At 42.6% G+C, this 24,444-nt stretch overlaps 1 protein-coding gene across 8 annotated transcripts; it reads left to right on the top strand.

Annotated features, from left to right (window-relative positions):
• Positions 1–376: 376 nt before the first annotated feature.
• On the top strand, positions 377–6,012 carry LOC102946920 (nuclear transport factor 2). Of its 8 annotated transcripts, none has more exons than XM_037893008.2 (5): positions 377–651; positions 3,157–3,274; positions 4,205–4,276; positions 5,412–5,510; positions 5,817–6,012. In XM_037893008.2, exons 2-5 carry the CDS (start codon positions 3,176–3,178, stop codon positions 5,928–5,930), a joined length of 384 nt encoding a protein of 127 aa, XP_037748936.1. In that variant the 5' UTR covers positions 377–651; positions 3,157–3,175; the 3' UTR covers positions 5,931–6,012. The 8 variants fall into 8 exon arrangements, with proteins under 8 accessions (XP_037748936.1, XP_037748934.1, XP_037748935.1 ...); XM_037893006.2 differs by having other exon boundaries at positions 498–651; positions 3,153–3,274; XM_037893007.1 differs by lacking the exon at positions 377–651 and adding an exon at positions 658–761 and having other exon boundaries at positions 3,153–3,274.
• The last annotated feature ends 18,432 nt before the right edge of the window (positions 6,013–24,444 follow it).

Here is a 24,444-nt window from a genome sequence, read left to right on the forward strand (position 1 = left end):
CTGATTTTGTAGTTTCCTAGCAAAAATTAATTACATCAAACTTCCGCAAAGGTGCATCTTATATTTACATAATACCTTTCATCCTTGAGACTCCCAAAGCACACCACTGAAAAGCAGCCCACAACCGTTGTTTTAACAGGGCCCAGCAGAAGTATAAAAGTTTAGGAATAAACAAAAACAACAAGTAACTGAATATCCATAAAAAGAAAAGGAGGACTTGTGGCACCTTAGAGACTACCCAATTTATTTGAGCATAAGCTTTCGTGAGCTCACTTCATCGGATGCATACTGTGGAAAGTGCAGAAGAGAGAAGAGTGCCACCTACTCAGCAGACCGCCCCGCATCACGGAGCACGCTGGATCATGCGGTCTCAGCAGCATCCCATTCATGCCCTGAGCCCGTCCGGCGCGTGGTAACTGATGAGATCAGCGCCCGCGCGGCTGTATCGGTTTCGCTCCTGCCGCGGGGTGTTCGCCCAGCAGCGGCGCTAGAGGCGGGCGCAGTTTCCCTTCTCACTGGGCGGCCGCCGCTGGGCACTTGGATTACAGGTCGAACCCTGCCCCGGGGCGCCACCTAGCGGCTCGCCAGCCCCGCCCCAAGTACCACGTGCGCAGGGGACGCCTGAGCGGGGCGCGCAGGTAGCGGCGGCCGGTAAGACAGCGCGTGGCGCCGCCGGGGAGTGCGCGCGCGGGCGCGCGCCAGGCTGAGAGCGGCCGCCGCTGGCTGCGCTGAGCGGAGTCTGGGGACGAGCCGCTTCAGCGGTAGCCGCGCATTTTCTTCCCCAGGCTGGTCGCGTGGCAGGGGGAACCCGCTGGGGGCGGGGCAGGGCAGGCGGGATGGGTGGCGGCTGGTGCCGGGAGTGTGCCCCTTGCTCTTTCCTTCCTCGGGTCTCTGGCTGCACGTGCGCTCGGCCGCCCCGCGCCAACCCCCTGCCTGGTTGCTTCTTTTTTGGGGGGGGTTAGTTGCCTGTGCTCTGAGCCTGGGTGCAGCCTAGGGGGAGGCAGGCAGCCTGGGCGCCCTGCTAGGGAGGGGGACTGGAGGCTGCCCCTGAGCATGTGGGCGGGGAGGGATTTTTTTGCTGCCTTAGAGGAGGCTTGGCCAAATTCGCCGGCGCTGCACAGCGCTTGGCTTGGCAAACTGCCGCCAGCTCGACTCCCTTTCCGCTGTTGGGAAGGGGTTTGCACACCGCGAGGCGGGGACGGGGGAGCCGTTTTCTTAAACCCATACAGTGTCTGGAGAGCAAGACCTGAAATCTCTTTCGCTAAGTTAGTGGTGTCCCCTGGAGCACAGAGCTGCTCTCCCCTGAAGAGGGACTTGACATTCTCACTATGCGAGGTTTTTTTTCTTTTCTTTGGTTTTCTTTTTTCCCCATATCTAGTGTGTTCAGGTTACAGGTGAACAACTGCTAGCCCCGGTGCTCTTTGATGCTCTTCAGGTCATCACCATCGTAAAGATCCTATGGACCAAACTGCTCCCAGTGACGCCTATGCAACCTCCTTGTGGTTATTGAGGTTGCACAGATGGAACCGACTAACTTTTAAAAAACAGGGTTTTTTGTTCACAAAAATAGGAGAGACTCTGCTTCTCACTCAGTCTTAGGCTTGGTCTCTACTAGAAAATTAGGTTGGTTTAACAACATCAGTCAGGGGTGTGAAAAATCAATGTTCCTGAGCAGTGTTGTTAAACCCACCTAAGTTCCCATGTAAACAGTGCTGGGTCTTCCATCCACCTAGCTACTGCCTCTTGGGGGGTGGATTACCTGTGCCAACGGCAGAACCTGTTGTAGTGTTTTAAGTGTAGACAGGCCCTTCTGAGTTGATGAATCTGCAGGGCCAACTGTTAAGGGGCAGCAAAAACTTAAGTTACTACCATCAACAGATGTTCTTTCCACACGTTTTTTTCCTGTACGAACAAGGATGCTTTTCACAGTAGAACTGAACTTTAGGGCTTAAATCTATGGAGTCTCTATATCTGTAAAGTCTTTCACATGTCAAATCAGAGCCTCAGTGTTAGCCACACCTTCAATTATCCAGCTTTCATATCCTCTATCTTGTGCAGGTGGTGGATCTCTTAGGGTTTGGGGGAGAGGGGCATTTTGAGTAATAGGCAGTGCATGTTAAAGTAATGGGGTATCCATGAACAGCAGCAAGAGAAAATTAGAAGTTGTGTGTTTTGTTTAAACTCACAAAAATGCCCCCCTTGAACAGAGATCCATTAGTCAGTTGTGGTGTACTTTTCATTTAGATACCTGTGTGTAATACATGTAAAGCCTCCTACTTATTTTTATTTTTTTTAATTGTGGTAGACCATGTGAAGGTCTCTCAGCGTGCCTTGTTTTAGCTTTCTTTTAAAAACTTAGATGTGAGCTTGAAAGAAAGTTTTTAAAGAATGAAAGGGTCTGAGATGGGCTTGTGGGTGCGTAAGAGGGATGTTTCCCAAGACTGAAGCTAAATAAACTTGTTCATGTGTTTACAAGACCACACCAAAAGAATGGAAAGCATTAAGGCCTCAATCCTGCAATGAGCTCTGTGCAACCAGATGCCTATTGAAGTCAATGGAACTCTACACTTGCATGGGGGGCACCCATAAGCAACTTGCTGCAGAACTGAGACTTAAACTGGCAGTTGAATTGCCTTAAAGAATCTTTATGGTGGGATTCTACTTCAAATTGTAAATAAGAAGTAAAATGATACATAATGTTGTGCCCTCTCACCAAGTGTGCTGCAGAAAAGGAGATGTTCTCTTATCTTCTATTTCCTCTTTTCTCTGCATTTTCCACTGACCTTGGTAATTTAGGATTATTGTAGACCATTGATACTCAGACCTCAGTGATTCAGGAGCCAAATTAGAAATCTACATTACCCAAAGAGCCACAGTAGTGTGAATTCATTGTTTCATTTACTGTAATACTAGATACACATATTTAAACAGTATGGCAGGGGAAATATTGTGTGCGTGTGTGTAGATAGATGTATATCTCAGCTAAAATTGGTTAATATAATAAAAGCATCCTGATTGATTAGTTAAATCAGTGTTTTAATATGTGCTGCAGAGAGCTGCAGGACACACATTAAAGAGTGACTTGTGGCTCCTCAGCCTCGGTCTGAGTATCACTGTTTTAGACTTAAAACTTCTAAATATTTGCCTTCTAGACAGACTTAGACAAAGAGCAAGAATGGCAGAGAGACCTATGTGGGAGCAAGTTGGAACAAGTTTTGTGCATCTCTATTACCAGCGTTTTGATACCAGTAGAGTAGAGCTAAGTGCTCTCTATGTAAGTATCAGTTTGACTTTGCTCGAACTTTTAACTTCCTCATTGATCGTTTTGAATGATAAGTTATGGGCTTGATGTATTCTGCACTTCCACTACAAAGACAGTTTGTATGAGGCAATGTTTCTGTCTTGGATAGAATGGAAGCAAGTACATATCCCCCCCAATTCTAATTCCTTAAACTATCATTTTACCCTATAAAATATGATTCTTGGTAAATATTCCTCTCTTCTGTCAACAATTGTGGGATTTTTTTAAAATCCATTTTTCTGAGTAGCAGAAATGTCAGGGTGAGGGAGTGGGAGTTGTTGTTTCACTTGCTGGAGAACTTGAACTATGAGAGATCTGTCACAGTGAAGAAACATCAAAAACTAAAAGGGGAAGTGGTGAAATTTGCTTTTTTTAAAATTTTCTTAACTTGATTCTGCCATTCTTCCATATGAACTGTAGGCCCTCTTAAGACCTCTGTGGGGAAACAGGAAGAAGTTCTTAAAGTGGGGTGAGGATTGAATATGAAAACCCTACAGCCCTAGTGTAAGTGATGGCACAAGCTAGGCCAAAAATAGAATGGGTGGGTCTACTTCTTGAAAGCTTGCTTGACTCTGCCAGTATCTCCCTTTCTGATCACAAGCTGTACCATTTTTGATAACTTATTAGTCATGTTCTGCATAACTTCCAGTTGTAACAAATACTCATTTGCTAGTGACTAAATTAGATTACCAAACGCTTCATGTGTATCTCTAGGATTCTTTAAGCCACTGTTTCTCATGGACCAGTGCCAGTCCCTGACACAGTTTAGGAAGGCAGCAAGCTGGTACCTAGTATCAAAAAGGTTGAAACACTGCTTTAGGCTACATCCCTCAGACCTTTCAATCTTACCTCATTTCTGTAACATTGACATGAATGACTTAGACACTTTGTTCTCTTTTTCAGACAGATGCTTCTTGCTTGTCCTGGGAAGGACAGCAATTCCAAGGAAAAACAGCCATCATGGAAAAGCTGATGGTATGCTTCTGTATATGTTAAAAGTGGTTTTAAAAAACAAAACTAAACTAAACTCTGAACTGCTTTGTTGTCTCAGGATTGAAAAACCAATTAAACCTGCACGCTTCCATGTGATTACAGGTAGTAGAGAGAACACCTGTACCTGAGTTGCAGAACTTTTCAGAGTTCAAAAAAATCTGATTGCTGCAATGAAACTGATGTTAAAATTGCATTGTAAGGTTCCATGTTCGTTCAATAACATCTGCTTAATTTACAAGTCAAATATATTTTTTCAAAGTGCCAGCACCTCAAAGTTAAGCTGAGTTCTTTCCTTCCTCTTCATCACAAATAAGATGTTCTGCAGGCTGAATTCAGCCCTCTGTTATGCCTGTGAAACCTTGTTACTGTAGTTGAGGGATGAATTTGGCCCTGTAGTTGAAACTTAATGCACAGATCTGTTGATGGATGAGGCAGTATAAAATCCAACTCTCTTAGCTAGGTCTGCTCTGCTAACCGGAATCAAACATATTAAACTTGTCGGTAAGTTTCAGCAGATAGGATTCTGAATACACATGGGAAATAAGAGTAATTGAGTAAGAAGTTGCCATTTCTTACAATAGTCACTTTTTAGTTTGAGTAAACAGTACAAAAGTGTTAAGATGCAGCATATTTAAACACCCACTTATTAAAACTTTCTTAATATCTATCCTTTTGTTGTTGGTAAAGAATCACATACATAGATCTTTATGCCAGTTGACCATATGGAAATTGGTCGTCTTGTGATATGAGGAAAGAAATATTTAGAAAATGTCTTCCCTGCAAGATCATTGAGCAGGATTATTGTACAGTGTTAAGGGGGGATTACCATTCCCTCACTTGACACAATAATACACTTTTCTAAAGCACAATATTATAGTTAACTATACTAAACGTTGACTTTTTTCTATCAGATTTGCTTTTGTTTGCACTATTAAGACTTGACATTCATATGGCCAATTAGTATTTTGTGTATTAGCTGCATTGTATGTCTAACTCTCTTGGATCAGGGACCACGTAGAGTACCAAGTACACTGCTGGAGCAGAAATATTAATGGAGTTAAATACTTGCATTAATATGTTTAGTGTTTGAGTTTCTTTTTTAATCCCTCCTAAACAGAGCCTTCCATTCCAAAAAATCCAACACAGCATAACAGCTCAAGATCACCAACCAGCGCCTGATAACTGTATACTTAGTATGGTGGTTGGTCAGCTGAAGGTGAGACTGGCAAACTGTAATGCTTTGACTAGTATGTAAGGAGAAGCTTGTTGGTCTTAGAAATACTGCATTCTGCTACTGCATTTAAATCAATTCTTTTGTAATTAAAAAGAATTCCTGTTTGAGCGTGAGGTAATACCACTAATGCTGTGTCTTGATGTCAGTTGAATAGACTTGAAAAGAAAGGCAGTGGATATTTAATTGATACAAGCTATGCTAATAGACTTGAGTAGTTTGAGGGGGTTTGGCTTGGACATGTGGGCTATACTTCCTACTTCTAACTTACTATTTTATTTATTTATTTAGGTGGATAATGACCCAGTGATGGGGTTCCACCAGCTGTTTGTTCTCAAGAATATTAGTGACAATTGGGTTTGCACCAATGATATATTTAGACTGGCCCTGTACAACTTTGCTTGAATATTTTTCTGTTCTCAAATGTCTGTTTCTACTACCACTTTCAAATCTGACACAAAAATAAATAAATTGTTGTTTAAATTGTTCTGTAGTGGTTTATGCAGTCTGTTGATCAAAAGACCATGCACTTGCTAGCTTGTGCTTCTCTTCCCGTCTCCTAACCATATCTTGGTGTAATATTGGCTTGTAAACAGGAATGTGAATTGTTTCTATATTATCATAATGATAGCAAGTTTCCAGAGTCTACAATGTACTATCTATGAACTATAGTTTTCTAGAAAAGAGTTAAGTATCAGAGGGGTGTTAGTCTGGATCTGTAAAAGCGGCAAAGAGTCCCGTGGCACCTTACAGACCAACAGACGCCCTGGACCACAAGCCTCCGTAGGTGAATACCCACCTTGCCAGACGCATGACAAAGTGGGTATTCACCCACGAAAGCCCACGCTCCAACACGTCTGCCAGTCCATGGCGCCACAGGACTCCTCGCCGCCTTTCTATAAAAGAGTTGGCAGCACAAACTCCATGTAAGTACTTTGTAGGTATGGGATGATTAGTGGTTGTGTCTCATGAAATGCACTTTTCAAATCCAGTACTTTCAGGGAATGTGAAAGCAGTGCAACTTGGTATAAAATTTGTATATGAACATAAGTAGTAGTGGTAAGTGCTCCCATTACAAACTTTGGGCCATGTTCTCCCTTCTCGGCAAGGGGGAAAAGAGAGCACCTAAAGCACTTTCACAGATTAAAGTCAATCCTCCATTTTCTGCTCCCTGATTATTCAGCGTACAGGAGCATTCACAGTATGCTAGACAAACACAGAGGAAGACATGTATGCACTTGGGAGCAGCGACCTCTATAAAACAGAGGAAGGGAATGGCAATGGGACACACTATGCAAGTAGACTGATAAGGATGATAAGCACAAGTCTTATTAAAATTTTGGTGGTTATCCTTTTTGCTTAAACACTAGGGCCTGGATCCAGAGCCACAAAAGTATTTCATCACTTAAGTCCCAATTTTTAGGCACCATTGTGATTCACAAAACCTCCACTTAGGAGCCACTCAACCACATAGTCCCCAAAATTCACTCAGCATCTAAACTTGCACTGTAAGTGTTCTCTAGCTGCCTATGTTGCTGCCTCACTTTAGGTATCTAGACACCTAAGCTCTACAAACCAGGGAAAGAGAGATGAAGGAGCACATATCTCACCCCTAAGGCCTGATCTGGTAGCTATGGTCAGAGTTTCTTGTGTTCCACTATGGATAAATATTATTGAGTCAGAGAGATTCCCTAACCTGGAGTTTAAGGCACCAGCATGGGAGGTGGGAGATCCAGGGGCCAGTTGCCCTGCTACGATGACTACTTACACACAGCAGCACAGATTCCTCAGGAAAGGTTGAGGAAGGTCCTTATCAGCATATCCTGTAGCTCAGTGGTTAGAGCCCCCTCAGAGAGAGAGAATTTGAAAAGGGTCTTCCCTTCTGATGGAGAGGGGGAATTGAACCCAGGTCTCTCATATCCCAGTTGATTGTGCTAACCATTGGGCTGAAAGTTAAGAGGAGCATCACTTCCTCTGGTTGTTTTGCATGGAGAGAAGTGTCTGCCTCACGCTCTTAAAAGAAGACCAGGTGTGTAAACCACCTGACTCTGAGAGGGATTCCTGATTGCTGATAAGGCACCTATCAGTGCTAATCTCCCAGAGAGGGGCAGGCCTTAGAACACACCCCTCTTGTCAATATCCTCCATTGGCTAGTTTGGGCAGCTCTCTATGTGTAGGGAGCCTACATGCCTAACTCAGGCTTTGAGAATCCCATTGTTCCTTTAATTCTCCTGGTGTCTAAAAGTTAGATGTGGATCCAGGCCCTGATGCCTCATATTGAGTTAGTAATTCACTCTGCTAGTAGCCCCACTGGTTTCAGTGGAACTACTTGGCAGACTAAGATACTATGTAACATGAGTAAAGATTAGAGAACCATACTCAGCAGGGAGCACAAGTGAGTACTACTTACTATGAGTAAGCCTTGCTGAATCTAGCCCCATATCAGGGGGCATCTTTTAACACATAGCACTGCCAAAGGTACATGGTAGTAGTAGCCTACCATATTCTGACTTCTGAGAGCCTGGTTATAGGACAACAAATTGGAGTTGGGTATTGAGAGGGCATGTCAGTTCCAGGAAAGAGACCTAACCATGACTTCTTATTCTCCCCTTCTAGAGCTAATCTTAAGGATATGTGTATCATCTGCTTGTATCTACTCCCCTTACGTGCATGCTAAAACAGTGGGGCCAGGGATTGTGACAACAAAAGAAGCTTTTTTGGTTTTAAAATAGGAAGAAAATAGTGAGACCAAAAGTCACTTCATGGATGGGGGATGAGTAACTAGGAATCCCAGGATGGGGAGATGGAATGTAGTAGGATTCCTCATAATACCAGCTAGCTCTTGCAGAGTACTTTTCATCATTAGGTGTCAAAGGGCTTCACAAAACAAGTCAGTAGTCTCCCCATTTTATAGATGGGGGTAAAATGGACAGAGAGGTGAAGTGACTTTCCAAAACTCACCCAAAAGTCTAGTGGCAGAGCTGGGAATAGAACCTAGGCCTCATGAGTTAAGCCCATGCTCTATCCCAGGGGTGGGCAAACTTTTTGCCCTGAGGGCCACATCAGGGTTCCAAAAGTGTATGGAGGGCTGGGTAGGGAAGGCTGTGCCTCCCCAAATAGCCTGGTCTCCTCCCCCTCCCACTGCCCACCCCCTGACTGCCCCCCTTAAAACCCCTGATCCATCCAACCCCCCCTGCTCCTTGTCCCCTGACAGCCCCCTCCTGGGACCCCCACCCCTAACCGCCCCCCCCAGGATCCCACCCCCTATCCAACCCCCCCTGCTCCCTGTCCCCTCACTGCCCCAACCCCTATCCACACCCCCACCCCCTGACAGGCCCCCGGGACTGCCACACCTATCCAACTGCTCCCTGTCCTCTGACTGCCCCTGGTACCCTCTGCCCCTTTTCTAACCCCCCAGCTCCCATACCATGCCTCTCAGAGCAGCAGGACTGGCAGCCACGCCGCCCAGCCGGAGCGAGCCATGCCACCGTGCTGCCCAGCAGGAGCTCGCAGCCCTGCCGCCCAGAGCGCTGGTGGCATGGTGAGCTGAAGCTGTGGGGGAGAGGGGGACAGCAGGGGAGGGGCTGGGTGCTAGCCTCCCTGGCTGGGAGCTCAGGGGCCAGGCAGGACGGTGTTGGATCATATTAAAGAAGTTCTGTATTAAAATCACAAATGAGTTTGATTCCCCATAGTTTAAATTCCAGGGTATTACTAATTAAGAGGTCTCTTGGTTTTTGGTACTGTTTCTCTCCCTCTGTGTGTGAAACTTGCAAGCTGCTAATTGCGTTAGTACATTCTAAGACAGAATCTGTTCTCAAAGCAATTCTTTGTAATAACAACTACTCACACAGAGAGAGACTCAAAGCAATACTCTGTAACAACAGAAACAGCACCCAGAGACTCATCTTGCTTTGTTAACAATTGTGATTAAAATAGAGATAGAGGATGTATGTGGATGGATGCTTGGTGTGGATAATAACTGAATGATCAGGGAGGTGCCAGCCTAAGAATCCAGTGTCCATCGGCTGAAGAAGGTGTCAAGTGGAAATAACCAGAGGACCCCCGGAGGGCAGATTGGAATCCACCCAACAGCCTCAAGAATGGGAGAACCAAAGAACAAGATAACATCTAGCAGCACGGAGACATCAGGAATGTGCTATCTGCTGATTGATTCAGCAACAGCATTATGAAGCAATTCCCATAGACTGGCATAGGAAGAAATTCCTATAAAAATGGACTCTAGAAAGTGAGAACTTTGGGGTCTGATTCTGCAAACCAACTTCCAGGAGCACCAGATGTGCATCTGACAAGGCCCTGCTCCCTCCTCATGTCCAGGCCACCTGGCCAGTGACTTGGCATGAGCAACTCTAAGGCTGGTAACTATGGTAACAACCTTGCAGAACCTATGTGTGTGTATGAATGAATGTGTGAATAAATATGAGATTGAATGGAATGTTATAGCTATAACTAACTGCTTACTATGATTCTTTCTGTATTCACAATAAATGTGGTATTTTGCCTTTTCCCCTTTAATAAGATCCCGCTGTTTTTTATTTTATTGGTATAACAATGGTGTCGTGGGCCGTAGTTTGCCCACCTCTGCTCTATCCCCTAGGATGCATTCCCTCCTTCATTGGATATAGAGGAAATGGGATAAGATGGGACTATATATTTCTCATTTAGTAAGGCCAACACTACCCTGCGCTAAAATCCTTTAACAGAATGTCTGCTAATTAATTACAGCCATGGCCTTGTGCATAACTGCCCCCCCACCCTTTTTTTTAATTGCACTCCAGAATCTAAGCTTTAACTTTATAATGTCTCTAGACGTTGTTCTTTTGAACACATTCTTAAAAATGTGTCTAAAATGTAAACCAATGCGGTAATATCTGCCTTAGAACTTTTGTTGCATGCTGGCTGAACACTAAGAGCCATGTCAATGGAGCATTAACTCTGACAGCTAGTGAACTTAATATGTCTCTTCATTAGCTATTTCACTTATTACCGTTTTAACAGAAAGATTAGACTAATGTGATGGATGTAATGGCATTTGCTGGAGTGGGCTGGAATGGGGGTAACTAGTTGCTATCACAATCTACTATACTTGCAATGGAGGTGGAAGAGAGGAGGTACATCCACTCTTCAATAGCAATAGGTTTGAAGAAGGTGGAGGAGGAAACTGTGACTGATAAGTGACTTGTGTTTGCAGTAGACCGAAAGCAACATGCAGAGTTCCCCTCTTGTTTATCATAGGAACTCAACAGGGCAAACTGCAGGGGACCCTGGAGTGGAGGTGAGAGCAAATAGGACTTCTGAAGAGCCACAGACTGCTCCCACTCTTTATTCTCACCATCTTCTGCCGTCTTTATGCACTTAAGCTATCAAAGCATGAGAGGACTGGACTAGCCGTGCATTGAGGGGGAGAAGGGCTTACGGAGAAGGATACCAACCACATAACCTCGGACTAATTGTTACATGGGGTCTCAATCGTATTGAGTTTCACGATATACTCAGTGCACTCCTACACTCTAATTTAGAACCCTAATATATTGGATCAGTAGTAGGCCAATGGATATTTATACATATAAAATACATAAATACAATACAAAAATTATATTTAGATATGTTCTGATATCAGATGGAGCATAATAATCATTTATCAAGAAAACCAACTGCACAAACTGAGGTCATAGGCATCCTCACACTTTAAATTTCCTGTGTGTGGTGTTGTTTTTTAATTGGCTTTTGGCACTTGCAAGCTAACTATTGCACTATAAAAGGAAACTTTACCCTCTTTGCATTATACATAGGACAATCCTGAACATGAATAGAAACAAAACACACCCTAATTGACAACCCTCCTAAGTGGGGGGAGGGATAGCTCAGTGGTTTGAGCATTGGCCTACTAAACCCGGGGTTGAGTTCAACCCTTGAGGGGGCCATTTAGGGATCTGAGGCAAAAATTGAGGATTGGTCCTGCTTTGAGCAGGGGGTTGGACTAGATGACCTCCTGAGGTCCCTTCCAACCCTGATATTCTATGAACCTCCAAGAATGCCCTATTTTATTATTCCCAGATGGTAACTAGATGCTCTCTTACGACCTTTTGTCATATTAAAAAAGACTGTCAAACTGGAGATTGTCTTTCTTCAATATCACTAGCACAGAAGCTGTGAGTCAGACAAAAATAATTTCTCTCTTCTAACAAGAAAACATACAGCAATAGATACTATAGAATATGAAGCCAATGCACCTAGGAAAGTTTACAGAGCTCTGTTGGAGCTATATGCCCAACTAAACAAGTGATCATAAAAATTAGGTCAACCCTTGGATGAGGATACCTATAAGAAAGGGGTTGTAAAAACATTACATCTTGCGCACCACCTCACGCAGTTGTACTAAATTGGTAATTCCAAATCCCAATGAAACTTGTCCTCACACCAGAAACGAGTCTCAGTCTTTAATGTACACAGCTCAAACATATACAGTAACTCCTCATTTAAAGTTGTCCCGGTTAACATCGTTTCGTTGTTACGTTGCTGATCAGAGAACATGCTCGTTTAAAGTTGCACAATGCCCCCTTATAACGTTGTTTGGCAGCTGCCTACTTTGTCCACTGCTTGAAGGAAGAGCAGCCCATTGGAGCTTGATGGAGGGGGCTTGGAACCAGGGTGGACCGGCAGCCCCCCTATCAGCTCCCTGCTCCCCTAAATTCCCTGTGCGGTAGCCACCCAGCAGCTATTAGTTGCTGGCAGTTTAGCTGTCCCTCCCCTCACTGTCATGTGCTGCACCTGCCCTGCCTTGGAGCTGCTCTGGGGAGCTTCCTGCTTGCTGTGGGGGGGGGGGGGGGGAAGAGGGGGACTAATGTCAGGGTGTCCCCCTCCCCCCTGCTCCTGCAACCCACTTACCCCATCTCCATAGAACGGGGTGGGGGCACAACAGGGCTCAGGAGGGAGGGAGCTGCCGGTCTCAACTTGCTGAGCTAAGTAAAAAGGCAATGTACTTAGAGTGGGGTGAGTGTACTTAAAGGGGAAATGCGCATCTCTCACACACACAGCATGTGTGTCTCTGTCTCTCTCTGCCATGCTGTCTCCCCTCCCTCCATTTGTGCTGTCTTGTAGAGTGTGAGGATACATTAACAACAATGTGTTAACCCTTGAGGGCTCAGCTGTTCTAGTTCATCATTTAGCAGTAAGGCATTCCCTGGAAAATATCCCACCCTCTTCCACCCTCTGACTTCACAACCTCCACCAAGCTTCACAATCATCATTGCTGTGTACAGTATTAAATTGTTTAAAACTTATACTGTATATATATATATATATATATATGTAAATGGGGGGGGTAGGTTCCAGGGAATTTTTTTCACCAGACAAAAGACCATATTATGTTTTTTGTCTGGTGAAAAAAATTCCCTTGAACCTAACCCCCTCCCCCCCGGCCCCGCCATTTACATTAATCCTTATGGGGAAATTGGAATCGCTTAACATCGTTTTGCTTAAAGTCGCATTTTTCAGGAATATAACTACAACGTTAAGCGAGGAGTTACTGTACTGGAAAGGCTGACAGACACACTGCTCCATGTCTTAGGATAATAGATCCTTGAATTAATTCTGATCTAAAGTATAGCAAGGATTGCTGAAAAGCAAGTATAGATAACCTGCTTATTACAGCTATATATTTTTTTGACATGCATAGTGCAGAATTGATTGTGCTGTTGTTTCTAGCAATCCAACATGCTAAATCACAACAGGATATATAAGCTACCAGCCCTTTGTTTAGGAAGAGATGCTGGGGCTTTGAGGTCAAATGCCAAGCTCAGGAGAGCAGTGCTGCAATCGCTGTGCGACTGATGCAACTTAACTCCTCATTCCCACCATCCAGAGGGGATACTGCTTGCCAGTCACCTACAGTGGGATCCACACTGACACGTACTCGAAAAAGAAGGAACAGTTACTTACCCTACAGTAACTGTGGTTCTTTGAGGTGTTGTAGTCTGTGTGGATCCCATGACCCGCCCTATGTCCCTGTTGAGTTTTGTCATTGACTTCAGTGACAACAGAGAGACAAGATGAGCGAGGTAAATATCCTGGGACTGAGATGGCTACAACTTCAGTGACAAAAGGACAGTTTCCATATAGAGAATAAAAGTAATCTTTTTACCTCTTTCATCCAGTTAGGGTTGGCCCTCTTGAAGTAACTTTAGAAGCCTCTGATTTGACAGCTCGTTTCTGTGGTCTTAACTGTTCACATCAGTTGACGTTTGTGAAAGTACATTTCTACTTTTAAGGCTTGGCTACACTTGCGAGTTACGGCGCAATAAAGGCACCCTGGGCGCACTAGCTCACTAGCATCCACACTGGCAAGGCACATAGAGCGCTCTGACTCCACGGCTACAGCACTGCTGGTACTCCACCTCGGCGAGTGGAATAACGTTTGCTGCCCCCTCACTGGGGTGCTGCGGCGCCAGTGTGAACGAGGTGTTGCTTTACTGCACTCTGATCAGCCTCCGGAAATGTCCCATAATCCCCTTAAGTCAAGTGGCCACTCTCGTCATTGTTTGGAATCGGCTGTAGGAATGCAGAAATGCCCTTTGAAAGCGCCGTTTCTGACAGCCGGCTGCTTATCTGCTCTGAGACAAAGCAAACATTAGTGTGGAATGCTGTGTGAGAGAGAGAGAGAGAGGCAGGGGTTGAGGGGGGTCTGCTGCTGTCTGAACTTTCAAGACAGCATGCTGACATGCTCTCAGACTCCCAAAAACCCACTCTCTCCCCCCCACATACACACAACACACTCCCTGTCACACTCCACCCTCCCCACATTTGAAAAGCACGTTGCAGCCACTTGCATGCTGGGATAGCTGCCCAAAATGCACCACTCCCAATGCCACTCCAAGTGCCGCATATGTGGCCACGCCAGTGCGCTTGAAGCTGTCAGCGTGGACAGACTGCAACGCTTTCCCTACTGCGCTCTACAAAGGCTGGTTTAACTCAAAGCGCTCTACATCTGCAAGTGTAGCCATGCCCTAAGTTACTAGTTTTGGCTCTTCCATTTGAAGGTCTTAAGTTATTCAGTTCAAAGACTGTTGAGTTTGACACTAAACTGGGAGGAGTGGTAGATACGCTGGAGGGTAGGGATAGGATATAGAGGGACCTAGACAAATCGGAGGATTGGGCCAAAAGAAATCTGATGAGGCTCAACAAGGACAAGTGCAGAGTCCTGCACTTAGGATGGAAGAATCCCATGCACCGCTACAGACTAGGGACCGAATGGCTAGGCAGCAGTTCTGCAGAGAAGGACCTAGGGGTGACAGTGGACGAGAAGCTGGATATGAGTCAACAGTGTGCCCTTGTTGCCAAGAAGGCCAATGGCATTTTGGGATGTATAAGTAGGGGCATTGCAGCAGATCGAGGGACGTGATCGTTCCCCTCTATTCGACATTGGTGAGGCCTCATCTGGAGTACTGTGTCCAGTTTTGGGCCCCACACTACAAGAAGGATGTGGAAAAATTGGAGAGAGTCCAGCGAAGGGCAGCAAAAATGATTAGGGGTCTGGAACACATGAGTTATGAGGAGAGGCTGAGGGAACTGGGATTGTTTAGTCTACAGAAGAGAAGAATGAGGGTGGATTTGATAGCTGCTTTTAACTACCTGAAAGGTGGATCCAAAGAGGATGGATCTAGACTATTCTCAGTGATAGCAGATGACAGGACAAGGAGTAATGGTCTCAAGTTGCAGTGGGGGAGATTTAGGTTGGATATTAGGAAAAACTTTTTCACTAGGAGGGTGGTGAAACACTGGAATGCATTACCTAGGGAGGTGGTGGAATCCCCTTCCTTAGAAGTTTTTAAGGTCAGGCTTGACAAAGCCCTGGCTGGGATGATTTAGTTGGGGATTGGTCCTGCTCTGGGCAGGAGGTTGGACTAGATGGCCTCCAGAGGTCCCTTCCAACTCTGATATTCTATGATTCTATAAAAGAGATGTTACTATTTTTGTGTGTATCACCACCCTACCTAAGTTAAATAGGTGCTACAAATTATGTATAGTGGCAGCCATACTCTCACTGTCATAAGGAGAGATATGCTCCGATTTCTGAATTTCTGAATTCTTCAAGTTTCAGAGTAGCAGCCGTGTTAGTCGGTATCCGCAAAAAGAAAAGGAGGACTTGTGGCACCTTAGAGACTAACAAATTTGTTTGAGCATATTTATTATTATAAATTATTATCCTTTTCTTTTTGTGAATTCTTCAAGAGTCACAAACAATGACAGTGACCATTTGGGTGATAGGTTAGAGACCTCAGATCTAGATTTTGCTGCTTGGTGGTTACCTTCTGAGTTTTGCCTACAACATGTAGGGATCATTTCTGACTCCTCAGTGCTATATATTATTACTCAATAAGAGTTTGTATCCTTCTTGCTAACCCTTCTAATCCTCCTGCAGCAACCTTATCATGCAATTCTGCTTCAGCAGGATGTTGATTCATTCATTGTTGCAGAAGTAATGGAACCCATTCCATCTGATCTGCAAAGAACTGGCTTCTATTCCAACTGCTTCTTGATTCTTAAGGAGCCAGACATATTGTTCTCACAAAACTTGGTTTTCTTAAGGAACTATATTTTAGAAAGTATCCAGGGTAAACAACTTCTTTCCTTTACCAGGACTGAGTCCAGGATCTTGTTTTGAAGAACAGACTTTTATTTAACAATCCAACATTTTCACATCCAATCCAACAGTCTCTCACAAATGATCTCTGTTTCATGATAGGGAAGAGTTACTATTCAGAAGCTCTTTGTGGAATAGCTACAGTTCTGAGGATATTTACAAATCTCTATCAGTGCTCACTACTTTGCCACCAGAGACTTCAGGCCTCTCCTTAGCTGGGTGACTGGCTACCAGAGACCAAGTGCAGACAGCTTGCTCTTTAATTCTGGCATAGTGTTCTATCTCAAAAGGGGGAAGGGGAGGAGAAAAAAACAGAAATCGATTAACTGCTTGCTCCCCTCCTCCCCTGCGGAAAAGAGGGGTGAGGTGTTTCTTGCCAGCCACACCTCATGGCAGAGTCTAACCCTCAGAGTTTAAATGCTGACAGCCTGTGATGGGGTAAAAGGGAAAGCCTGCCCTATAGTACTCCCTTCTAGCCACGCATGGCTTTGCAATATGCTGCCTTATTGCCTGCTCAGGTTCTTTCAGTCAATTATCCAGACCAGATTAGTTCAAATATATAGCCCTTTTGTGAGAACAGTTTATTAATTTTTTTTAGAGTGTTACTCACTTTTTTAGTTGCTCAAGCTCACACTCACTCTGCATCCATGTAAGAGTCCTGGTCAGTTCCATTCCTCTGTTCAGGAAGCCCCAGCCCTCCTCCTGGTGCAGGCTTATACTTTGAACAGTCCTTCCATCCCCAGCTCTCCTCTTTAGAGCTGGAGTTATAATTTAGACCAGCTGCAGGGCCACAGCCCACTTCTCCTCCAGCTGGCACTATTTCCCAGTAAGTCTTTTTGGCCCCAGGATAGGAAGGCTCAGCAGACAGATCCTCTCCTACTGCTGCCTCCCATTCTGAGGGAAGGCACAGAGTACATTCATTCTTTTCCCCCATAGTTTGTCCCAATTGGTTGAGAGAGAAGTGACCTCTGCCCCACCCATTCTGCAGGCCCTTAAAGAAACCATACTCTATGTCTTAACTGTTCTCCTGGGACCATCTTCCTGTCTCCCAACACCTAACTCTGCCTTCCCTCCACTCTAAAAATTCCCAGAATTTATAGACACACACCACAGATAAGGTGTTGATTGACCACTAGTCAATTTAAGGGAAAAAGAACAGGAGTACTTGTGGCACCTTAGAGACTAACAAATTTATTAGAGCATAAGCTTTCGTGGGCTACAGCCCACTTCATCGGATGCATAGAATAGAACATATAGTAAGAAGATATATATATATATACACATACAGAGAAGGTTAATTAGCCTCTTACAGTTTGTATGGCAACTTCCACCTTCTTCTTACTTCTTATATCTTCTATCTTCTATCTTATATCTTCTTACTATATGTTCCATTCTATGCATCCGATGAAGTGGGCTGTAGGCCACGAAAGCTTATGCTCTAATAAATTTGTTAGTCTCTCAGGTGCCACAAGTACTCCTGTTCTTTTTGCTGATACAGACTAACACGGCTGCTACTCTGAAACCTACTCTTAAGGGGACAGTCATCTTGTGATACATGGGCTAATCTACATCAAGAATGGACACCTCACTCCGAAGATGATCTTCCTAGTGTCTAACACTTCAGAAGAAGAAGTGAGCTTCAGGCACATATTGACAAACCTTCCTATACGACATTCCATGGGGACAATGTGGTGGTAAGACCTCACAAAGTTAATTTTTAACTTTAACTGGTCTCAGACTTTTATCTAAACCAATCAATCAGCCTGCCTGTCTTCTTCCTGAAGTCACACTTGGCAGTAAGAGAAAATAAATTATATACACTACATGTATCTAGGACACTTCATTACATCGACAGAACCAAACCTTTCAGAGTGATGTCCTTTTTATTTTGAGCCATATCTGGGCATTCTGAAGGTCAGGCCATCTCTTCACAGACTCTTTTAAATAGCACCATTAGTTCCCAGCTTTTATATATACAGATGGGTAGTTCTGAAAGTCTATTAATTCCTTATCGTTACCTTTAATTCTAAGTGTTATTTGAAATGGTAAATCCTTTATACAATATGATCCTAATTCTCATGACCCAATGCGCTCTCTTTTTTTTTATACAGGGGTCATTTAAAGACAAAATTAGCCTTTAATCTATCTTTCTTGGGAAAAAATGGTTTTGATAAATGTTATTTTCCATAGCAAGGAAGCTGATACTAGTATATCTGACAAATACAATTAATAGTGATTAATATAGATTTTCTTATGGAAAACTTTACATTATACTGAAGTAATACAAGATTAAAAAAGAGAAAAGTATTTGATTTTCTTATATATAACTTATTATAAGAGGTAACATGAATGAAAGAAAAGATCGTCATAGGATCATGGTCTTAGTAATGCATAAACGCAGAGGCAATGTCAAGATATTTCCAAAGCGAAAACAATTGATCCAGGGATAAATATAATGGGTGAGTTAATTGGGCCTAATTACTTTATTTCTAATATACCAAATTAATTGTTTAGATTTACTAATATTAACTGATGAATACTGGCACTGTATGTTGACAGATGCTCACTATACCATTATTTATCTGCTTTATTCTGATTGACTTAGACAAAAAGATCCATTGTGCACTTCAGTCAGTTAGAGTCTACATTTTAATGAGTTCTCAATTAAAGATTTAATGTAGACAAGGAAAGAACATCTAAACTAAAACTCAGGCTTTCTAGAAATAACAATGTTTCACAGCAGAGTGTTAAAACAGAAAAAAATTATGATGAAATGGATATACCAGCCATGTTAAATTTATGTTAAACAAGAAAGAAAAGCCTTCCGGAAAAGAGCTTCTCTGTTGCAAAATGATATTTTGATTTTACAAGGTGAATTGTCTACACGAACATTTAGTTTGTGGCAAGTCTATATGTAGTAGCTAGCCATGAACTGTCTGTGTGTCTCCTGCTGATAGGCATGAACAGTTCTTTAGTGAGCTTTGTTCTACCTTGCTTTGATAACTGTTTGTAGACAAGCCCTAAGTTGTCTAAGTCTGTCATTAATACGACCCTGAAAGGTACAGTTTATCACTGCACTACACCAAAACAAAGTTGGTAATGTACATTAAACCAGTGGTTCTCAACCAGGGGTACATGTACCCCAGGAGTATTCAGAGGTCTTCCAGGGGGTACAACAACTCATCTAGATATTTGCCTAGTTTTACAACAGGCTACATAAAAAGCACCAGCAAAATTAGTACAAACTAAAATGTCATACAGAGAATGACTTGTTTATACTACTCTATATACTATAGACTGAAATATAAGTACAATATTTATATTCCAATTCATTTATTTTACAGTTATGTGGTAAAAAGGAAGCAATTTTTCAGCAATAGTGTGCTGTGACACTTTTGTATTTTTATGTCTGATTTTGTTAGCAAGAAATTTTAAGTGAGATGAAACTTGGGGGTACCCCAGACAAATCAGTCTCCTGAAAGGGGTACAGTAGTCTGGAAAGGTTGAGAGCCACTGCATTAAACAGTTGGATATTTATGCATATATACTATCCCAGTGGTTTTCAGACAGTTGGTCGGGACCGCAAAATGGGTCGGGACACCGTTTTAATGGGGTTGCCAGGGCTGGCTTAGGCTTGCTGGGGCATGGGGCCAAAGCCCGAGCCCCCTTGCCCAGGGCTGAAGCAGAAGTCCGAGCCCAACTGCCTGGGGAGGTGGGGCTTGGGCTTTGGCTTTGTCCTCCCCACCTGGGGCAGCAAGGCTTGGGCGAGCTCAGTTCCCCCTCCTGGGGTCGTGTAGTATTTTTTGTTGTCAGAAGGGGGTCGCGGTGCAATGAAGTTTGAGAAACCCTGTACTATCCCAAAGCTCTAAAGAACTTACTTCAGTCTATCAAGAACAAGTCAGAAGAGAAGTTGGCTTACAAAGGGCAAACTCTCTTCTTCTCTTTATTTAACTGTATATTTAGCAAGTTTTAACAAGTTTACAAATCCTTGCCATTTAAGTATCAGAAATAAAACAATCATTACAACAGTTAGCTTTTGTTTCAAACGGCATAATATAGGAATATAGTCCTCAGATCTTTCTATCCAACAGGGTGTTAACATACTATACTGTGAACAGCATTACAATACCTATGTCATTTCTAGTGATTTTATTAAATTGAGTGAAATCTCTATATACACATATTTAATAAACCAAGTATCTCTATTAAATGGTAATCATAAAAAACAAAAAAAAATTGGACAGGTATGCTGGTTTATGTAGGTGAATGTACTTTGTCTGAGTTCTGAATAAAAGGTAACCAAATATCAAAGTGTATCTCTGTCCGCCGTCTATGTTGTTGCATACCTAATTCGTACGTTAATTTTTCCACAATAACCTCCATATTTTTTTGAACCATTCCTCAATGGTTGAGCACTTTGAGTGCAGAAGGTGGGGGCCCGCAAGGATTCTAAAAATTATTACGGGCCACTCCAGGCTTATATTAAACTCCCAAGGTTACAGCTTTTCTCCGACCTTGGATTAGTAGATGCTTCCACCACCCAAGCGCAGAACCCCTTTGAGAGCCCAGGAAAGTGCACTTGGGAATTCCTTCCTGTTGGATACCCTCAAGCCCTTTCACACCCGCCGTCCAAGGAAGAGCTGAGAAAGAAAAAAAAAGGAAATCAGATGTTGCCACCAGCTAATTAAACAACATGTGCACAAACCTCTTAAAACACAAAAATCCAATTCTGTTCTTAAAAAGATAAATTTTATTAAAAAAAAGAGAAAATACATCTGGGAACTCAGGCTATTGCTAGATTTTAAAAGAGCAACTATAAGGATTAAGCACCAAGAATAGCTTCCTTGAGGTCCAGCTTAAAGGTTACAAGCAAAACAAAAGCACCTGGGGTTAGCACAGAGGAATCCACAAGCCATAACAAAATAAAAGGGATAATCTTAATCTGGTCTTCCTAGACATTTCCTGATCTACTTACATATCTGGGGTTTTAAATGAGTAGTTTTTAGGTATGATACTGATGATTTTTTCATACCTGGCCCAAGCTTCTTACAGCATAGCTGCTGCCCTGTCTGCCTCTCCCTGGGAGAACAACTACAGACAGACAAAAGTGGAGTCTTTTTTCAATTTTAAAAAATTCTAGACTTCCTATTGGCTCTTTTGGCCAAGTGCCCACTCACTTCCTTTTACCTGTGCATAGCAGTGAGACTTTTTAACCCTTTACAGGTAGAGCAATTAGAGAACAGCTAGTAAGAGGGATTTTATAGCTACTGGCTAGCTGGGTGTCCATAAAAGGGAGTGTCCCCCCCTTCATTTATCACAGTCCTCTGTCTATATTGTTGCGTACGTAATTCATGTGTTAATTTTTCCACAATAACTTTCATATTTTTTGAACGATTCCTCAATGGTTGGGCTATTTTTCTTTTTCCAATGAGAGGCTATCAATACCAAGTGACTACTAGCTGGAGAGAATTTAATTCTTCATTTCCTTTTGTGGCACCATTTCCACTAGGAATCCCCAGAAGGATTACAAAAGGATCATTTGATAATAAATATCCAACAATTTGTGATATTTGGTTACAGATTGCATCCCAATATTCTCTAATGACTGGACATGCCCACTATCTATGCATAAAATCTCATTTTCACCACAATTTTTCCAACGTTTTTAGCCATTCAGTCTATAGATAGATTTTTAATCTGACTGATGCGAGGTACCACTGAAACAGTATCTTAAAGAAATTTTATTTTATTGTGCTACATACTGAGGTTGCTGGTCCTGTTTTCCAGATCAAACCCATCATTCTGGTGGTAATTTGTCTATCCACATCCTTTTGCCAATATGCCACATAGACACTTTTTTGTTAGAAAAGCTGTCTGCAAAGATTGATATAAATTAGTTATAATTTTTTGTCTTCTAATTGACCACTCTTTGCTTTTATTAAAGTTAGCTTTCTGTATAAAACAGGGTTTCTAGAAATTGAGAAACATATTACCTGCCTTGAAAGTACTGGTACCAGGGAAGATTGGGCCAGTTAAAGACAGTTTTGATCTCTAAATCAGTTAGAAAAGTTTATTTACAGAATAGCTGGCCAACCATGTGTATTCCATGGCTTTCCCAGTCTTTGACTCTCTCTGGTTCATGATTTGGGTTAAGATCTGGTTTATTTGCCCCAGATCTCATTGGTGAGGGGAGAGAACTGAACTTATCTCTAGTTTTATCTCAAACCCAGTGTAGCCTTTACTAATGGATGTGTTAAACTTCTGGCAGGCATGACTTTTTATTAATCCATGATAACCTAGCAATGTTTACACTGTCTCAATATTCTTGTTCAATAGAGACCCAGTGTCTGGCTGGGTTAGAGCACAAATTCTTTCTGAAGATCAAATATCTTTCGTAATTAGGCAAAAGGGGTCTGAGAAACTTCAAAAAAAGACATAAAATGTGAATAGATTTATGACATAAGTTACAATTATTGCTCAGAGTGAAAAATAATTCTTTATATATTAAAATGTTTAATACTGACTTGTGCAATTTTTGTAATGTTTAATTACACACCTTTATCTTTATACATATATTGAACTGCTTCCTGTTTAATTAAATAATATAACAATGGGCCAGAACTTCCCCTGGTGCAAGCTGATGTAGTTCTACTGAATAGAGCTACAATTATTTATATTAGCTGAAGATGTGGCCAATTATTTTTTTTAAAAGTATGGTACCATTCTCTGAGGGTTGTGTGGTACTTTAAGATTTGTGTGGTTAAAGCACCTTTAAGGTCTGGAACACTATGGGCTGGCACTGTTCTAAACAATTGGCAGTTGGAAGCAGTTGTGGGTGGAGCTGGGTTGGAGAGCGAACTCAAGCATGATGTGGGGCTGGATGTAGCTTGTGAAGAAGACCCCCTCTCACTGTGCTAACTTGACTCATTTTTGGTGTTAATTTATTTTTCTTGTTGCTGTTGCTCTGACTCAGTTAAACTCATTGTAGATTATTTAAAAGTCACATTTGGCTTATTGGATTTTGGGACCCACTACAAGAAAATCCCAGTGGATTTCTTTGATGGAGTCCAATTTGAAACAGCAAGGTGAGCTGTGCAGCGGCAATGATGAAGAGCTCTCTGGTTTAAACAGAAGAAAAAGAAAGATAAAAATGGCATGTATGGAAAAACAGACAGTTTCCATTTGGATAAAAAAAGGTGAGGATTTTGAATGCTGTTTGGAAAGGCTGCAGCAGTATTTTTATGCCAACAACTTTGAAAAGATTTTTTTTTTTTAAAGATAGATTTTCCCAACCATAGCTGGAAACTGAAAAGAGAATTTTGCAGTCCTGAAAGACTTATGCTTCACTCATGACCTGAGTGATATAAATTATGACTACTTGATGTATTTGGTGTAAAATGGGCTTTTAAAATACACTACCTGGTGGAAAGGTGTCAGTTTCACTTAGTAAACAAAGAGGGAAAGATAAAATATAACTGACATCCCAGCTAGTCTCAAAAAACTCCAGCAATCTGTTGTTTTGTTAACGCCGCAAGAATCACAAATCCAGATGTCAGCAACTGAGTATTGCTGTATTGTTACAACAGCTGGCTATCATCCATAAGGGAGCATATACTACCTGGGAATTCCTATTGAAGAGTGGAGCTCCACTCTGCCCCAACATGCTTTTTCCTTCTCCAACACACATCCTATGCCAAGACTGGGAAGGTGTGTGTAAGGATGGTTCTGCTGGCTTTACACCAACTGACAATTTCCCCCTACTGAGAGAATTCTCTGCTAGACAATTGTGGCCAAATTATGTTCCCTTTGCACTGCTCAAGTAGAGCAAAAGGGACAGAACTGGGGCTGAGAATCTGGCCCATAATCAAGAGGAATAAAAGCTTTTGGATGCCTGCAAGTTGATGTAAAGTAAACCTGTTTGTTGTTACCATCAGTTATTATAAAAGTAAATGGTCCTTCATTAGTAAAGAAAAATTGTCTTACTCCCATTTCATTCAGGTGATCAAAACAGTAGTTTGTATCTATGAAAAATCTATAGTTGATGAAGTTGGAGCCTTCCTCCCCCTTTTCCTCTTTTATTGTTCATCTGTCTGCAACTCTTCTCCTTACTCCCTCCTCTGCTGCTGTCCTAAAAGCAGTTTACTTTTGAGAGGGATAATTGTGACATCACTTATAACTAAATAACTTCTCCCTTCTTCTTATCCTCCACTTTTACCCTTCCTTGTCATTCTCTTTATTTAATTGCTATTCTATTTTTTA

Source organism: Chelonia mydas, chromosome 2 (genome assembly GCF_015237465.2).
Source record: "Chelonia mydas isolate rCheMyd1 chromosome 2, rCheMyd1.pri.v2, whole genome shotgun sequence".
Classification (NCBI taxonomy): domain Eukaryota; kingdom Metazoa; phylum Chordata; order Testudines; family Cheloniidae; genus Chelonia; species Chelonia mydas.